The 20105-nt window shown below is 45.4% G+C and overlaps 1 protein-coding gene across 2 annotated transcripts in view; it reads left to right on the top strand.

Annotated features, from left to right (window-relative positions):
• The window catches only part of CMSS1 (cms1 ribosomal small subunit homolog), a 940652-nt gene that overhangs the window by 853687 nt on the left and 66860 nt on the right, over positions 1 to 20105 (top strand). For both annotated transcript variants that reach the window (XM_086934451.1, XM_086934453.1), the window contains 2 exons: positions 1583 to 1642; positions 2882 to 2984. In XM_086934451.1, the coding sequence (XP_086790577.1) occupies positions 1583 to 1642; positions 2882 to 2984 (163 nt within the window). The remainder of the gene's footprint in view (positions 1 to 1582; positions 1643 to 2881; positions 2985 to 20105) is intronic.

Here is a 20105-nt window from a genome sequence, read left to right as displayed (position 1 = left end):
AATAATTTAAACCTCATGGTATAGTATTTTGGAACTTCATTATGGGAAAAGGTGCATTGGCAATATGATAGCTGCTTGGCAATAACAGGCTTGTGACATTGAGAAACATCAAGGACATTTTAAGATGTCTGACACAGACCCATGGTAATATTTTAGGCTGACAAGAATACCAAAAGAATTCCAGTCTTTAACTGAACAAAAGAAACCTGTTCCATTTTCATTGTAGAATTTTTTTTCTTCAGGAAAGATAAAGGGGCTTATGATGACAAATATTAACAGGGTTGTACAACCAGATAATCTGCATTTCTTTGAAAAATTTTGGATAGAGGAATTCTCAGGTATATCATACTCTGCCTGCACTACGATTTGAGATGAAATGCCAAAGAGAATTGATGCAGCAGCAAATATGTTTCACTCACTCTGCATATCTAAGAGCAGCTACATATATTAACAACTAACTGTGGCTAGATTCTAGAAGTGCTTACAGGGCACATTAAGTAACAGGAATTTGCAGATTGCATGATCTTAGGGGGGAACATTTATAAATTGTGTTCCAAGGATCCAAGCTGTGGCTGAATTAAATAGTGTACATGATTTGGGCAATGAGACGTCTTTGGGAAATAACAGAGTCTGTGGCTCAAAACAAATCTCAACAGAAGAACATGATGGTATTAAAAACTTTGGAAATCAACCAAAAACATCAGTCAATACATGTGAATGTATATGGATGGAATGAGTCACATAGCCAAAATGAAGATAATATTTTCACATTACAAGCCAAGAAGAAGAGACACATTTTTAAAACAATTATCAGACTATTGCCTTGAATTGTTTTGACTGGGCAAATTTGCTTTGGTTTACATATGGGTAATCATACCTGAGATTATTGTGGAATAATCGGGTGGTGGGATGTGGTGAAGATGTGGTGAAGATGTGTTTCAGGCAAAATATTAAAATATTTTAATAATTTATATTGCTAGTGGAGATAATACTTATAATGCAACATTGAAACCACTGATTTAGAATTGTTCACAAGCTTGAACGAGGGGTAAATTCAAATGTATACAACAACTTTGTATAGTTTTAAGAAGGTAAAACGTGCATTAAGACATATTAGAACATTGGAATGTTGAAAGATCTATTGAAAACAATGGAGAAGCTCCGGGTTTATAATGTCTTGTTTAAACCCGGAGCTCCAACATTCCAATTTTTCTTTGTTCACAGCTGTGGCTGTGAACAAAGGCTTCAGGGAGCCTGTGGGGATTTCAGTACACTTGCGCTTCCTAAAGCCTTTATTTTACTAGTTAGAACATTCTGCCCTCTAGTGGCAGAATGTTCTAATAGCCTTATAGCCCTTCGTAGCTGGGCTACACCTGCTATTAAAGTCCCACTCCCTTGTTAAAGGCCCTCGCCTTTGGCTCTGGCCTTTAACGCTGAAGCGGGCCTTTAATAGTAGGTGTAGCCCGCTTAGGCGGGCTATAAGGCTATATTTGAAAGAGATTGCTGTTTTACATTTGTTATTTGCCGAGTTGTATGTAGTCCATTATTGCAGTTAATGAAATTATCTGATCTTTTGGTTTAGACTCATGCTTCCTACCACCAAGTGACCTCACCCACACTTTATCCTCTTACCTGAAGGAAAGTGAGTACATCTTATGTTTTTCTTATGTATGTTATGTATTTGTTTTATTGAACTTGAGTACATCTGCTGCTCAAAAAGGCTGAGACGTATATCACAGTTATGAAATCTCAAGATGAAATAGTGGGCAGAACACAAATGACTTGTGGGTACATCCAGGTTTACCCCTAATCGCTGATCCATAATTAGACAACTCTGGTGAAAGAAGTCTTTAAGAATAATGAACTCGGTGCTTCACTTTACTATTGCTAAGAGGGACTAGATCTGTAAAGAAATTTTCTGTAAAACTCTCGAAAACACCTGAACGTTTAGAACACCCTCAGTGCTATTTGAAATGAAAGATAAGTATTTTCCAATTATTTCTGATCAAATGTCATCCATTACTGATATTTTTCGATTGCAAACCTAGTTTGGGACAGTGGATTAGAGCAACTGAGCAGTTGTTGGGATAGAACAATGCAGGCAACCCCCCTGGGTCGTGAAGTGCGAGGGCAGGGAGACTTTACAATTACCTAACACTTTTGTGTAGGATGACTTAAGGTTTCAGGTAGATTGCCCCTCTGTATGTCTTCGAGAAGGCGTATGGTTTCAGCGCACAGTCATTTTAAACAGTGACTGGGCCTTCCTCGGTTTCAGGAAGCTTTGGGCTGTTGAGTACATATATGTGTCCTGCAGCTGACAATGAAACAGGTGAAAAGGAGCTTATTTTTATTTGTCTATTGAGAAAAGACCTATGTATCGTGAAGGCCTAAAACGGAACCCTGATGCATTTTAAAGCTTTTAGGTTTGTTACTTCTATAATAAATTTCTTCTGGATATGTGATGAGATCCACCTACATTTTCTGTAGGTGTCACTCAAATGGAGGTTTTCAACAGAGGTTGCTACTGTGGGTGTGCCTTAAAACATGTTCTTAATATATTTCAACATTTTTATACCCCTGACCCTTTGCCTAGCCCTCTTGTAAAATTTCAGCTTGTATAATTCTTGCCATTAATGTTGTATCAAAATATGTTCTATATCTTTGTAGGACCATACTAATTTGAGTGTTCCCTCCGGCAGCTATCTTCCTTGTATATTTCATCATTGTTTTGTGCTTTCTACGTCTGCACCATTTTCGCTGTGCCATTGTGTTTTCTCCTCCTGTTCGTTATTGTTGATATGGTTTAATTGTGCGGCCGTGCAGTTGCCTCCATGAATAAATGTGTTTGCATAATTAATGGATTTTGTTTTTCTCATTCCAGTCTGTCCAAAATGGGCTAAGCTATGTAAAAACCATAAGGAAAAGAAATCGCTGCTAGTGTTGATTGTCTGCAGTTCGGCTCACCGTGCCTTGGAACTCATTAAGTATGTGCTAAGACATTCATTCTGATAATAGTCAAACATATGTAAATGTGGTGTTGTTGCAGCATTATCACACATCCCTCAGCCCATCTCACAATTTTAATATCACCTCACACACTGCCTTTGGAGGAATTGGTGGCTGCCAGCATGTAGTATGGGTGAGGCATAGAAAAATAAAGTAAAAGTTACTTACCTTGCTGCCGACCGCCACCTCGCCTCCGTCCTCTTCTATTCCTGCCGGAAGCAGGAAGCACACACAGGCTCCCCTAAACCAATCACGGCACTGCTATCACCTTGGGGGCTCTGAGCCTGTGCATGTTCTCCACCAGGCTGTAATACAGCCTGGTGGAGAACATGCAGATATCACATGTCTGTTTGGCCTACCCAAGATGGCCTGCCAGACTGTCATGCGCATTTAAGTGCCCCAACCACTCTTCCCCTGCTGGCTGTGACGACAGTACAGCCCCGCCCTGCCCCGTAAACCTGCCTGACAATGGAAAAATGAAATGATAATAACATAGTGTTATTATATTATTTTTCCTTTTTCCACTGCTCAATGAGCAGTGGGGCGGCACTCCTCTGCCTTAGCGGAGGAGCCGCAGCTGATTAAGGTAATTATATAAACATTATATCATGTTTTTTGCTGCCAGAAGCGAAAGTTCTTGCTGCCTGCATAATGCACGAACAATGTAGGGGCTCCAAGCAAATACATAAGCAAATGGCTACCAGCTAGATTGCCCTGCGGTGGTCATTGGGGTGAATTGTTCTGATGCAAAGGTCATAGCATATACTGTGAGAGTCCATTTTTAAAATGGTTATGTTGTCAGTCTGAACTTAGACAGTAGTGTTGTCTCTGTTGAAATAGCATGAATTCAATGTTAAAATCCCCTCTTACCACAGAATTATCTTACACTTGTGGTAAAGTAATGGAGGCTGAATTATACAACAACTCCAGGATTTAATTGAAGGCAAGAACCGGCGACCAGATTTTCAGTTGGCTTCCATGCTGTTGGATCTGACAGCTGCTTTTGACACCTTAGACCGCAATACTCTTCTTGATCTCCTGGCTAACTTGATGAACATTACTGGACATGCTTTAATCTAGATCACCTCATTCCTCACTGGTAGGGGGCAGTGTATCTGCCTTGTAGAGTTCATGTCATACGTCTCTCCCGCCTGTATTGCGAGGTACCTAAGGTAGAAAGGCTGCTGTTTTTTGGATTGTGCTCCAAGTGTCAACTGCATGCCCATGTTATGCTAATTCTGCTGCATCATCAGAGGAAGTCTGAGGAAGCAGAGATCCTGCTTCGTGGCTAGGCACAACTGGATGTAGGAAAATACTTTGTCTTAAGGGGGACAAGGTGTGAGTTTTTTTGCTTGTGGAGTGCATGGACTCAGGTGCTCTCCCTTTGCATTCTTCTGTACCTGTGCAGTCTGTCAAAATGTGATTCACATTTATGACAGCAGACCTTATTTTAAACCCCAGGTCAATGCAGTAACACATGGGATTCATTTCCACCAATATTCCCTTTCCAAGATTTATCATCTATTATACAGAGACCATACAGAAGCTCTAAATCAGTTTGTCATACTTAGAATACTGTATTCATTATACACCGTTGTGCAGAAACTTGGGACTTAAACAATGCGCACAGGCTTGTAGAGTTTTAATATATGACCCCCCCCCCTATTGTTTTTTCGGTTTCCCGCTTCCTACATGGCATCTGGCGCAGAAGGACTACCTTTGTTATAAGGAATTAACTGGGGCAATAGCCCTCTTTTTGATAACTTACTGTTTAATAACTTTTCAAACTGCTTTTATTAATGGATTTTATTACTGTGCTTGTATGTATTTTATTTGTACTTTTATGGTTAATGACCGAAATAAAGTTATCAAAATGAAATGAATGTATTCATATCAATTTTAAGATTACTAAAGAAACTTATGGACACACTTCAAGCTGTCTAAAATATAGCCAATAGAATTATCTGGATACTTCCTGTCCAAAGTATTAGACAGGTTACCTATGGATTCTTGTATTCAGGCCAGGGTTCTCTGTCTGATGTGGACAATTTGTAATGGCCAACCCCAGCCTTACTTTCCTGAATTAGTTAATTTCAAAGCTTCTGGCAGATGTCTCCATTCAAATGTGGATCCAAATATGTTTGGTGGTAAAACTCTGTGTGTCAAAAGTGCCAGTTATGGGATACTCTGCAAAATGTTGATTGGAGGTACTCCATCTTCCTTTGTATGTAAGGAAAATCTGAATTTTTTTTTTTTTTTAATCTGAAGTTCTTTATCTTAATACTGTATTCTCGTCAATTTTTGTTCTACTATTTATTATGTTTTAAATGTGTTTTTTTGTGTGTGTGTTTGTAATACTTTTTAATACCTTTAAACTATTGCCATAGCTATTGTTGCACTTTACAAAGAGGCAAACAAGCAACCATTTAGCAAGAGTGTGCAGCTCAGTGGTGAGGGCGGAGCTGAGTGCTCCTGCATTTACACTGAGCCAATTCACCTGACAGATGTACCACTGCCATTGCCTCTATCACTACCAAAGAAGCAAAACAATCCAGACATATGCGTATCCCCTAGAGCCAGGGGCTCCTAGGTGGCGGAGGGTTGATTGTGGAAGAAAGACAGAGATCTAAGGGATAACCTGGTAAAATCTGAGCCAGGAGGGGTGGAGGAGAAGAACATAAACATGCGACCGCACATGGTCTGGATTGCAGGATATGGTGCGGTGGGATAACGCACTTTAACAATGAGGCTAGAATTTACAAGCAGAGGCACAGGCTTGGGGACAACACGGAGACAATCTGGGGCAATAGCTGACAGGAAGGGGCATACTGATGATAGGCCACTGTTTGAGGTGACATTGCCATGCAGCACAGATGAGTGGAAAGGTGAACTTCGTACCCCAACCAAGGCTGGGCAAGATGAGCATCTGAGCCAGGAGGTGAAGCTATACAATCTGCGCTGTGTGGGTGTGTCAGTGTGCTTGTATTTGCCTTTGTGAGTAGACTATTGCATTTTTTGCAATACATTTGCTTTTACCATGGCTGTGTTGAAATTGTCCAGAATAGTTCATCACTGTATAACCTGAGCAGGCGTGGCCAGTGTGCTTGGCTGCGAGATATGTGATGCAGTGGAGGTTCTTACATGCCCAGCCTCCGTGGCAGGTGCATGAGTTTATCATTCCTACTCCCATCTCAGACACATGTTTTTATTTGAAGTGTTCTTTAATCGCTCCAGTCTTAACCCCTTCACTGCAAGGTGTTTACCCCCCGCCTTGCGGGGGGAGGGGGGCGGCGCGCGGCGCCGCTGTGCTTGTGACTAGCTCGGCTCGTCATGAGGCACAGTGCAGCTGCACTCATGACGAGCAGAGCTCGTCACAACCACACCCGTTTTGGAACGTTCAGCACAGCAGGGTTAACTATCCCCGCGTGCAAACGTTCCAACGATCATGACATGCTCAGCTCGTGATGAGGGCAGCTCAACCGTGCCTCATGACGAGCTGAGCTAGTCATGAGCATGGAAGAGGTTATCGTTCTCTTGTCCATCCATTCAGCAACTCTTCCATTCATGTGCACACATTTCTATATTCAAGGGTCCTCATGCTGTCACTTATTCATCTTGTATACGCCAATCCTCATACTTTAATTCGCTCATCCATACATCCTCTTCTATTCATCTTAGCTATCATTCATTTCCTGTTGATTTATCCCCACTCCTTCATCCATTTATTCTCAGATTCTGATTAATTGATTTATCCATTTTTTCAGTCCCTGACTCTCATTCACCATTTTCACAATAACCTATGCTTTCTCATTCAATCCCCCTTAAACTATACTTACATTCATTCATTTATCCATCCACACACTATTGATCGTTTACCTGTACGCACTCATTCATCTGTTTGTACTATCATTTTTGACATACCCTCACCCCTTCCCTCCTTCTTCGTTTTTCAATGATTCTTATCAATCTTTCAAATCTATCATACTCATCTGTCTAACGTCACTCACATCCTTTAATCCTCACTTTAATTTATCCATTCTTACTCTCACCCATCCATGTATCACACTCCTCCTACTGTAACTAATCTATCCACCTTTTACATTCTTTTACTTTCTTTGTCATGCTCTCATTCATCCTTTCACGCTCTTTTATCCTTCAAGTCGCTCAGTCATTTACTCATCCTTGAAGTCTTATCTCCTCATCCATATATAACTGTGCTTTAATTAATCCATCGAGTCACCCATTCTTCATTCTTCATTTATTTATCCATCTATGCTCTCTTTTGGGGCATCCCACTTCACAGTCATCTATTTAGCCCCACAATCTGATTCATCCATCTCTACTTCTATCCGCCTCACACTGGTCCATCTTTCCACTCTCGTATTGTTGTCCATCCATTCAATCAAAGTAAGCTTTATTCGACAGTTTGAGTCCTAACAGCACAACAATCATAAAATCATAATACATCATCATCAATATAATATTAAAATCTAACTATACATCACATATAAATAATTTAAAGAAGTAATTAAATTACAATACAACTTGTCGAATCCATCTTGATAAAAACAAACAGGGGTATACCTCATAGATCATCAATAATTGCTTTATAAAATTCACAGTTAAAGGACCCTGATCTCATCAGTAATCAGTCAAATGGGATGTTTATTTAATTCACAACTACCAATTACCAGTAAATGGTTATCAATGGTCAGCATGCCAATTTCAGTGCTTTATTTCGAATAGACCAAGCCCAACCAAGGAACTTAGCCATGGCGATTGCAATTGGTAAGGCTGGGTCCGTACATAAAACTCTTAATGCATCATCATGCTTACGAAAGGTCAGTGACTTACATATTGGTATGACCCATACACGCCGTGGAGTGGCGTATATTGGGCAAAAAAACAATAGGTGGCTTATCGATTCCTGTTTGTCTTTACACCATGGGCATGCATTATTAGTGGCTCCAGTCCAATTGCTGGTAAACAGCCTTAACGGCAGTACTCCCACCCTAAGCTGGAAAAACACCCTTCGGTCAAGGGGGTTCTCGATTGCATCCCAATATTTCTCCAAAACAGGCTTTGATTTAAATTCCAAAAAGCGGGTTGTTAAGTGCTTCGAGTGTTCCTTCGAGCATACTGAAACCTCGATCGAATCCCAATACCTATCCTTCAGGATATTTTTGGATGGAAAAACGGCATTGCTAGGATCATTCCACAATTCGCTCAAGGCTAGGTTCAGTATGAGCGATCTAATCTTCTTCAACCAGGTTATTTTATGATTGGAGTCTGCATCCATTATGTCTTTTAGACCTCTGGCATAATGCGATACTTCTTCTGTACACCACAATCTTCGCCAATATAGTAAAGGGAGAAGTTTCGCAAGGTCTTCTACAGCTTTCCTACCTAGATCTAACAGGAGAGGCTGCATCGGTGTACTTTGCGGGACTCCAATAACCCTACGTAAGAAGGAATTCTCAGCAACAGCTAGTTGATTAAGGCTTGCAAACCCCCATAACTCTGCACCGTAAAGGGCAGAGCTTAGAACCTTCATGCCATATATCTCCAGCACCGGGCTAACTGTTTTGGTGTAAGAAGATTTAAATTTGGCTATAAGGACACCAGATTGTTGCTTATGTTTCAAAACAGCCAGCCCAAATTGATTTTTCCAGCCCATATCCTTCTGTAGGGTTACACCCAAATAGGTGAAGGCATTGACCTGTTCCAGGGGAACATTACTCATGTAAACTTTCCCCCTGAAAGATCTATGTTCATTGAAAGACATGAACTTGGGGGGCGTGGCTAGCAGCCGAGCATGGCGGCAGCCTAAAAGAAGAGCTCCGTAGATCGGACGGCCTCTCCTAATATCGACCACTTATCCGTGCAGAAAAGATGCTCTAACAGAGGGTTCCGAAGCCTAGGACCGGGCGGGACCCAGGACAGCAACTTTGGAGATTGTCCGACATTGGAGACTGAACTTATGTTGTGACGACCCTGAGGCCTGGACGACCATAACAAGCCGGGATCTATGCTGAATTATCGGCCGAGAAGGGACGAGGGCAGCTCGGTTCGACCCCACCTGAAATGCACGACCACGGTCCAAAAAGTTTGTCACGAGTTCGATAACAGCGAGAATTGATCGAACAGTCTTGATTAGACTCTGCCACATATAAGAAGACAAACTACAGGCGATCAGATAAGAATTCTTCCAGACGGCAGACAGGTGAAACTGAAACCAAAGAAGAACAAAGGGTCGGTCCGCCATCTTAGCATGTAGTACTCAATGCATCGGCCGCCTTTGAACACCATCGCCACAACACCAAGATCGACCTTCTGAAAGTGGGACCTCTGGCCTTATAGTACCGGCTCCCGACTCGCTTGGAGACTTGCAGGGTTCCACACTGCGAGAACCTGTGCGTATCGGGAGGTATTGGCCTACTATCCACGCGAAGAGAAAGGTGACGACCAGTTACACGCCAGACCCCACGGAACCCCGGACGACTGGGAGATATACCCTGCAAGACTTTTAGGGTGCGAAGGGGTAAGGATGGCTGGAAAAAACACGAGAGGAGGCACTACGCAGACCCGAATTGATAGATTCGCCAGTGGTGGGGCGTCGTCCTCCCCGTCGGCCCCAGTCGGCAAGATGGCGGAAGGGGCGAACACGCAGAAAACGACACTGGACGACATCATGAGAGCACTAACTCAAGTACAGGCCACGGTGGGCTCAATATCCACTGAAATCACATTGATCTGTGCCGACTTTCAAAAAATGTCTGTAAAAGTGAAATCGATCCAGGTGGTCACGAAGTCCCTAGTGGAAGACGTCTCCGAGCTTCAAACGGCGATGTAACTATTGGCGGTAGAGAACAAAACACTGCGTGAAAAGCTGGACGATCAGGAAGGTCGCTCGAGAAGGAACAACATAAGAATTCTTGGTGTACCGGAATCCGAAGGCAATAGAGCAACCGACCTATATGTGGAGGACCTGATTAAAAAAGAGCTCCAACCAAAGGAACTAGCTGCCTTTTTCTCTGTGGAAAGAGCGCATCGAGTACCGGGGGTAAACCTAAGCAAGGCGCGACACCAAGACCCATCTTGGCCCGTCTCTTCAACTTCCGGGACAGGGACGCCATTTTGCAGGCGGCTAGAGTGTCCCCTCCGGTGAAGATCCTCAACTCCACACTGGCCTTTTTCCCGGATTATATGGCATAAGTTGAGCGCCGTAGGAGGACATTTCTGGAGGTCAAGAAGGAACTAAGAGCGACAGAGATCCCTTACTCCATGCTTTTTCCGGCAAGGCTCAGAGTGGTATCGGACAATAAGACTTGGTTCTTTGACACTCCTGAACTTGCGAGAGACTGGCTCGATGGATGGAGACCGGCAACACAGCCCTGCAGATCCAACAGATCGAAAAAGGACAAACACATGGGACTTCCGGAGGGCTCGCAAACGTCTCACAGGACGGAGGAGGAAATCTCACAAGACAGAGATGTGATTGAGGAGAGCGCCAGCAAGGAACACTAATCTCCAAGAGGACAATCAGAAACTTGACCTTGTACTTTGCGTTCTGCCTGAAGGTCGGCTATAGGACACTGGGCTGAGGGCTTCCGAGGAGTGTATGAGGGGCCGCCGGCTCCGGAGAATCTTCACCCCCGCAAGCAAGTATTTGGTGTGGGAAACGGGACAGGCACTCTGCTAGGTTGGGGGGCGGGCGGTTTTGTGTCCGTATAGCAGGGGGGCAGGGAGGGGGGTTGTTCTGGGTATCGGGGGGTTTCTAGTTTTTTGTTTTGTTTGACTCAAGGAAATAATGTGCAGCACGACAAACTGAATACTCAGATGGGTATATACCGAACACTATGGCAAGCAGATATTGAAATGTATAAGCTAGACCTGATAGATATGCAATGGCACACAACTCACAATCAGCTACTCTAAATGAAAACACATGCATGGGGCTGGTAACTCCATTACAATTGATGTACTGGAATGTGAGGGGCCTAGGAGACAAGATAAAGAGGGGGCTGGTCCTGCAGGGTATTAAGAGACTAAATCCGGATCTAATTCTTCTTCAGGAGACACATCTAGTGGGGACTGCGAGCAAAGCACTGGACAGACGTGGATATAGTATGATAGTGCACTCGGACTTTACCTCCGGGTCTCGTGGAACGGGTATTCTAATGAGAAAGGCATCTCGCTTTATACTGCATTCCACGAGAGCCGATGAGTATGGCTGTTTTGCAGTGGCGATTGGGCAATGGGAAGGCAAACCACTCAACGTTGTCTCTGTATATATTCCACCAGCACTGCACGTGACCACTCTACCCGAGCTGGGGAAATTACTGTTAGATCTTCCGGAAGGCGACCTTGTAGTGGGAGGAGATTTCAACGCAGTGGCACACAACACACAGGATAGGTTCCCGACCCGAACGCACACACCTGGTCCGTCCCGTTTTCAAGAATTTATCGAGGCGCAAGGGCTGCTGGATGTCTGGCGGCACCTCAATCCCGAGGGCCGACACTACACTTACTACTCTGTAACTCATAATCGTCTGTCCCGCATAGATTACTTTCTCACACTAGGGGACGGTCACCTTACAGTTAGTGATGTGCAGATTAGACCCCGGGGTATCTCGGACCATTCCCCCCTAACACTAAACATCTCATGTTCGGGAAGAGTTCGCAAAAGGTTATATCCAATTTATCCGGGTTATATTAAGGTACCATATGTCCGGAAGGAATTAAAAAAGGCGACCCGGCATTACTTTGCTGAGAATACTGGTTCGGTGTCGTCCCCCACTACCCTATGGGAAGCATACAAATCAGTTTTGAGAGGTCATGCCATTACAACAATAACAGGGCATAAGCGCACGCAACAACGGGAGTTGAGGGATCTGGAACTAAACCTTGAAGCAGCAAACACGGCACACATGGAGCACCCAACAGAGGACACACTACACACACTTAATCTATGCCAACAAGCACATACTGATCATATACGACAACAAACGATGGAGAAAATAACAGCGACGGCGACTAGAGTATACAATATAGGAGACAAGGCCAGTAAACTATTGGCGTGGCTAGATAAAAGAAAAGAGGGTAGCAGGACCATACTACAATTGGCAGACCCGAGTGGGAAGCTGCACTCACACCCATCAGAAATAATTGATATCCTCGCGGACCATTTTCAGGGAGTATATACTCCGGAAAGGGAAGTCACGGCGAGTGCTGCGACGCTGGCCCTCCAAACGGTGCACACCCCGACTTTACCCCAAGACGCGGTGGATGAACTGGAGGCGGACCTGACGGTACATGAGATTCAGGCAGCAATCAATACACTACACACAGGGAAAGCGGTAGCCCCCAACGGTATCCCGATTGAATGGTACCAAACGATGACAGACACACTAAGCGAGCCGTTGTTGGCTATGCTCAAGGACAGCTTGGAGCGGGGGGTCGTTCCCTTTGATCATCAGATGGCCACTGTTGTTGCCATCCCGAAACCGGGTAGGCCTCCCGCCGAGTGCACATCATACCGGCCAATCTCGCTACTCAATGCGGAAGCCAAGATATTGGCGAAAACATTGGCTACCAGATTGATGCCTCACCTATCCCTCCTGATCCATCCAGACCAATCTGGCTTTATGCCCCATAGGAGCACGGCACTGAACCTCCGACGAGTACATGGCGCACTGGCGAGGGCCCCCTTATTGACGGAACCAGCCGTCATACTCTCGTTAGACGCCAGGATGGCGTTCGACTTAGTGGAGTGGCCATACCTTTTCGCAGTCCTGGCACACATGGGCTTCGGCCCTAAATTTATTGCATGGATAAAACTCTGATACACAGAACCTGTCGCGCATGTGACGGCCAATGGACACATTTCACGAGAAATACCGTTGGCTAGAGGAATGAGACAGGGTTGCCCGCTCTCCCCCTTGCTGTTTGCGTTAGTTCTGGAGCCACTAGCAACCGTTATTAGAGCTACTCCATTACTGAAAGGGGTGAGTTGGGGGGAGCACTGGGAGGATAGAGTCTCCCTCTACGCTGATGACATGTTGATATACCTGTCCGACCCAGCCGCTGCTATCCCTATATTGCTTGACTTATGCAATACACATGGTATCCACTCTGGTTACACCATAAATTGGTCGAAATCGATTATTTATGAACTGAAGGGTCCTCTGCCACATCTATCCAGCGAATGCCAATTGACTATTGCAGACTCCTCGTTTAAATACTTAGGAATTTACGTCACCCGAGACGCCTCGATCCATTTTACTCAGAACCTGATACCTCCACTCACTCGCTTAAAGGCAGATGCAAAATACTGGACAAATTTACCATTGACACTTCTAGGTAGAGCTGCTTTATTTAAAATGAAAGCACTTCCACGTTTTTTGTACGTATTGGAAAATACACCGACCCTAGTCCCACCTTCGTATTTTAAAAAGCTGACAGCAGTGCTTTCAGGTTTGTTATGGGGAGAACGCCCGGCTCGGGTGGCACACATAAAACTCAACCGTGGATGGTATAACGGTGGGATAGCGCTGCCAAATATACAGTTGTATTACTGGGCGTCCCAACTCAAGGTGATAAACCAGTGGATCCACGCACCACAAGAAGACCCAGCTTATTTGGCGGACAGAACGCAGCTAGGCACACACAGTCTACTGGCGCCATTATATAACAAGAGTCTAATGGCAAAACTGATAGGCCCGACGAAGCATACGATAATACTTTGGCACAAGGCACAGACTAGACTGAAATGGGGGGACATAATAACTAAACTTACACCTCTGTGGGATACTAAATCACTGGGGTGGCTGAGATATAGTAAGGTATTCACCCAATGGGACAATATAGGAATTTCTACAGTGGGAGACTTATGGACGAGTACTGGTATGATCCCATTCTCACTCTTACAACAACAATATGACTTAGGACCTACTGAGACATATAGGTACATACAGATAAGACATGCATTAATGACAGCCATAGAGCCAGGGACAAAGGTGCCCGTATCATCACCGTTGGAGGACCGCCTGCTCACTGATTATATACAAACGGGGGCTACATCACTCACTTATCGAAAGCTGCTAAACAATCTACCTGATCCATTAACTAAATTACGGGATAAATGGGAGGAGGAGTTGGGGGAAATGGATGAAACTGACTGGAATGCCGCATTGGCATCCCCGAGAAAGGTAGGAGTGTCGGCCCGCTTCCGATTGATACAATTTAAAATACTGCACAGAGTGTATTACACCAGAACTACTCTATACAAAATACACAGGACTGATCACCCAAACTGCTTGAGAGGCTGTGGAGAGGAAGGAACACTTCTGCACACACTTTGGGGATGCCCGATCATTAGCGAATACTGGAAGCGAATCATGAGGACCATTTCACAAACACTGGAAGTATCGCTCACACCGGACCCGAGGGTCTGTCTATTGAATATATGCGGGAAGACAGATCTAACACGACGGGGGCAATAGTGGGTAGTGATAGGAGCGATGGCGGCCAAGCGCGACATAGCGCAGAAATGGGGGGCGGCGGACGCACTGACGTCGGCACAATGGTGCAAACACATGGATAGATTGATGGTAACCGAGCGAGCGGTTTATAAGACAAGAGCCAACCCTCGCAAATGGAACAGGATATGGTTACCCTGGAATAAGTATAGGGTGACCTGTGTGAACCTTTACCGGAAGAAGGAGATGACAGCTCTGATGAAGAGGATGAGTTGGAAAACTGATACATACCCGTTGACGGGATACTGGGAGGGATACGGGTGTGGAAGAGGGAGATATTTTGAAAAACTCACAAGAAAAGATACGGAATAGTACGTCGGTAAAACCCACTGATATGATTGATTGACCGTATATAAATGTCCTGATATATTGTTTATTGTTCCTAATGAGTCCATGGTTATGTTCAGAAAAAAAAAGTTAACAAACGTAGGACTATTAATTTCTTTATTCATTGAAGGAATGTCTCAAGCACAACGTTCTTAACTGCTGCCGGACCGGAAGGTTGTCGGCTAAATAGCTGTGTATTACAAGCATCGAAATGAATATGGCGTGAAAACTGTCATCTACACACGCAAATGATGTAATGTGCAATTGACAACTGCTAATAAAGTCTTACAACAACAAAAAAAGACACAAACTTGGTCTTTGCCGTGTTCATTTCTAAACCCCGTAAAGTACAAACATCTTCGAACCGCTGGAGAGCCCTTTGGAGACCACTGGGTGTCTTGGAGATGATTAGGGTGTCGTCAGCGAACAAGAAGATAGGAATGTAATCACCCGCCAACACCGGGGCATCGGTAGGGACAAGGAAGAAATAATCAGCTGTCACGTTGACGAACAGTGAGAACAGGGTAGGCGCTAAAACGCAACCCTGACGCACTCCCCTGTCAAATGGCAAAGGTTCGGTCACCTCACCCCTGGACCCCCACCGGACCCGGGCGTAGTTATCCTCATGTAAGCGTATGATTAATGACAACAGCTCTGGAGCAATCCCCATCTCCCTTAAGACACACCACAATTTACTACGCGGGACCAAGTAGAAGGCTGCCTTCAAATCCACAAATACGGCATATAGTGCCCCTTTCCCCAGAACTACTACCTTCCAGTATATAGTAATGAAGCGAAAGACATGGTCTATTGTACTTGTAAGGGGACGAAAACCAGCCTGAAGTGGTGTTAATATTTGGTTTTCCAGAGGCCAAGACTGCACTTTGTATAAAATTAGCCTCCCCATGATCTTTTGCATAGAGTCTATAAGGCTGATTGGTCTGTAATTACCCACAATGGATTTGTCAACCTTTTTAAAGACTGGTATTATCTTGGCTTCCTTTCATGAAGGCGGCATTACACCACCGCAAGCAATTGCATTGGCTACATGCTCGATATATATATGCGCCAGGATGCTTTATTGTTTATAAAAACATCCGTAGGGACACAATCAATACCCGACGCTCTTCCAGGGATGACTGTATCTAATGCCCTGTCAACCTCTGATAGAGTAAATATCCCACTGGAATAAGATTTGTGTGAGAACGGCTCAATGTCCTTCTCACCATCTTGGCAAGCATACTGGGGTTTAAAATACTCCACCCAGAGATGCTGGGCTACATTATTCTGCGGTGTATCTGGCTGTCCCTCCTGCCCCATTTATAATGGTCCCAGAATAATTTTTGGTTTCTAGCTACACAGGCATCCTTTAACTCGGCCCATCTTCCCTGGTCCAATAACTTTTTGGCTTCCTTGACAGCTTTCCTGTAGCAGTGCTGCGTCTGTCTTACTCTACCGGGATCCCCATTAGCTAGAGCTGATCCTAATTCAGCTCTAGTATGCAGGCAGTTCGCATTATACCAGCCTTGGGGTCTCTTATTTTTAACTTTCCTAGAGTTGGCAGGTTTGCAAAAATATGCCTTCAATCGATCAAAGAGAGCAATGTGCGCTTTTATTGTTTTCGTTTTCCAGTCTAGACAATCCATAGAGGATCCAAACGTTTTTAAAACATTATTGACCTCGTCGATAATCCATCCATTCACTCTCACCTTCTTCCATCAAACTATCCTCATTCTCTGATACGTTTAAACACTATTAACCATCCGTGTATTCCTACACTATCCCACCCATTAACCAGCTTATACAAAGGCCAGACCTATTAGATACGGGAGTGTTTGTTTATGTTTACTTGTTTGACCATTTGGAATACATTAACCTTATTCGGATCATCCCCTTCTAAATCTCCCCTATTAGCTCTCTGTTCACTTTTCAACTTAGCAATTATCCTTTTACAAATATCCAGTGATTGCATTGATGCTTTGTAAATGAATCAATTTTTAGGGCCATTTTTCTCTTGCTGTTGTTTTACAACAGCTTGTAATAAGCTTGAAGAATGTTGGTCTCATTGTTTCACAAGACCTTTCTTTGTATCATCTATGTCTCGTGATGTAGTTCTGCATGTGTACATGTTTGATCCGTGTTCCACTTTCGGGCGGAACAGTGGCTGTGTGCATCCTGGAAAAGTTGTTCAGTTGCTGCCAGGATTCATAACTGCTGGACGTTCCCGGTCATGGGTGAACTGTACTGGACTTTAATAAACCCTACTTTGAAAGCTCCACACTTCTTCGCCTACTTACTTCATCTTGGTGACAATCGGGATCTTTTAACACCCACCGGGGAAGGGTTTTCATCCATTTGTGCTGCTCCGATCTAAGTCAGTGTTGTGCCACTCACAGTACCATCATGGCAAAGGTCCCACCCCCTCCGCGGCGTGTCCGGTGCAGCAAGAGGCCGAAAACATGTTGAGGGGAACTTATGTACCCCTCACCCTGCCTGGCGCACCGGACATGACGCTGCACACCTGCTACCCTGGAGGGGACTCCTCGCCAGGCCAACCCCCCTCGATAGAGGGGGTGTGGGGGGAGAGGAAGCCCGATGCCACTAGAGGGCCGCCCTCCTGAGTGGCCCCCTGCGGAGGCCTCGGGCAGCCGCATAGTACCATCATGGCAAAGGTCCCCCCCCTTAGCATGCATCCCGCAAATAAATACACACCACACAAGTTTAGACTTTGGAAAAACTGCTGCAGGTTTATTACATACAACGTTATGTAATCTGGTAGGGTAGCTTACGGGCTATCCAAGGGCAGGCAGCATTCTTGCCACCGGCCCGCCTGATGAGCCAAGCAGCACCATGGCGAACCACCTTGTACTGCCCTTCTGGTGATCCCCTTCCCGGATCATGTGACCATTGGTTCCTTATACTCCCGCCCCTTTCAGGGCGGAGCGTAGCTAGGCAAGCCCCCGGTTGCTCAGTCCCACAACCGCCGGAAGGACTAACGTTGCGCCGACACAGATTCCAGGAACCTCTCATGAGGCTCCTGAGGTTAAGCTATGGCACCCCTATGTGCTGCGTAGAGGTACCCTTCTGTAGAAATTTGCTTCCAGATCGCCCAGTAACTCCGCCAAAGCCCTGGAGGCGGCCACCGTCGCCGCCAGGGCCCCCCACCAAACCGCTCTCGTCTTTGCCTGCAACCCCTTTGTGCTAACGCCTCATGTAAGTCTAACAAGTCCATCCCTACTGGTGATAGGTGTTCACCATCTGACTCAATGTTTTCCATCTCTGGGACAGCAGCTCACTTGTTGAGAGACCGCTCCTACCCCCGCTGCCTACTTAGGCTATTAGGGCGAGAAGGATTATACTTAACCATGGCACAGTCCCTTCACTTGCTACATCAAGGCACACAGGAATGTCTATAACTAGGCGTATGAGACAATGAGCAAGGCTGCCCTCCAGCACTCGGCCTGCATCCCTTATGGGAATTTCGCCCGCTTAGCTCCCCCTGGTGAAGCCCCCTATGCATACCTGCTTAGAGAATCTGTTTGATTCAATAAAGGGCGCACTGTCTGTACTATGGTGCCTAACATTTGATGTGGGAGATGCCACACACCACCTAGGTCATGGGAACATTAAGGAGCACACCATTTCCCCCTGGGCGTACCTCTAAATGAGACTGACTCCACCCAGCGGAAACGCCAGATACATACATATATTAATACTCTTTACTGTTTTTTTTCACTTGGCCCCTTCTGGTTGCAGCTCCGTGTATTTGTGAAGCGCACATGCCCCCGTGGCACGACGTCGCTGAATAGCCAGCTATGGTACCCATTCACTGATATCTATCGCTAACTGCCTTTACTTTGATTGATGGATTGCTGGATGCTACTTAAGGACTGAAGACTTAATGCTCCACCCCAGGTAGACCCCAGAACTTGGGGACCACCCTAGTAGTGACCATGCTTTTCATGGTACGTCCACCCAAGTGCTTGGCTATCCACGTATTCGGGACCCCAGTCCAAAAAGATGCTTCTTCTATTATCTGGTTCTAGCCCACAGAAGGATACCCCAGGGAGCCCGACAAGTCTGTGGAACCAGGGGGAAAAGTTATGTGCAAATACCTGCCGTTTCCTGAATATTGGGAATGCCCACTGGTCTATAATACCCTGTGGCTGTGTGGCTCTAACACAGTGTTTACCAAATTTGTATGCACCGCACCACACTTGTTAGGTGACAACTTCCACAACCCGCCTGCTGCCCTGGCTAAAGAGCGGGTGAAATGTCTTAACTGCAGCGACCTCTAGCCTGCCCTTGTTTGCAGAGGGCACTTTTAGCTGCATTGACCAGACATAGCATGATGAGCTGGGCTTGCACGCCCCACTCCCCCACACTCAAATTAAACCTAGTCCTTTAGGGGCCGAGGCATTGCCTCCGCAGCCCCTCTCCATGCGTTGTAATCACCCAGAGTAAGTGTAAAGTTGTACTGTCCCACCATTGGGCTGGTAACCAACGGCAAAGAAAAACCGAACCTGGGAATAAGATCCCCGTCCCCTAGAGTAACAATAACTATCCTGCAACATAATTGACTGTGCCATAAGCACCCCTTGTGCTATCCACCTGTTGCTATGCAGATGTCCTCCAATTCCATGACATAGGCGACTTATCGACCCAGTCTGCCTTAGTAGGCGACAAAACACCATCAGCCGGGCTTTCTGCACTAATCCTGTGATGCTGAACCTGGATTTGTATGGCGCACTTGAGGTTCGGCGATAGTCCCAATACTAGCTGCCCTGCCCAACTGATCAAAATCATCCCATCTAGTGAGGGCACTACGAGGACTTGTGAAACAGCATAGAGGTCTAAAGCCTTAGTGCCAATTAAAAAACCACCAGGAAACCTTCGCAGCATGCAGGAACCAGCCGACGGGGGCCACTTCCCCGGGAATCGGCCACAAACCCGTAACCCCCCCTAATCCCGCAATCCAGACATACACCCTAAACCAATAAAGCTAAAGGGAAGGTGGACCTCACTGGAGTGCCCCACCTTGGCCCCCTGACATGCATGTGTCTAGGTGGGGTGTGGGGGCAGGGAAACAATGCCCACTGAGTAGTCACTTGCGACACAGATTGGGTCGAATGCCCAGACAGAATTGACATTGACACCTACATGTACCATGATTTAACTCGGGCACCATGAGACTGTGTCTTAAACACAAACCGGTGGACAGCCGGTCCCTGG

Source organism: Lissotriton vulgaris, chromosome 8, assembly GCF_964263255.1.
Source record: "Lissotriton vulgaris chromosome 8, aLisVul1.2, whole genome shotgun sequence".
Taxonomy (NCBI): Eukaryota; Metazoa; Chordata; class Amphibia; order Caudata; family Salamandridae; genus Lissotriton; species Lissotriton vulgaris.
This window is presented reverse-complemented; position numbering and strand designations above follow the sequence as displayed.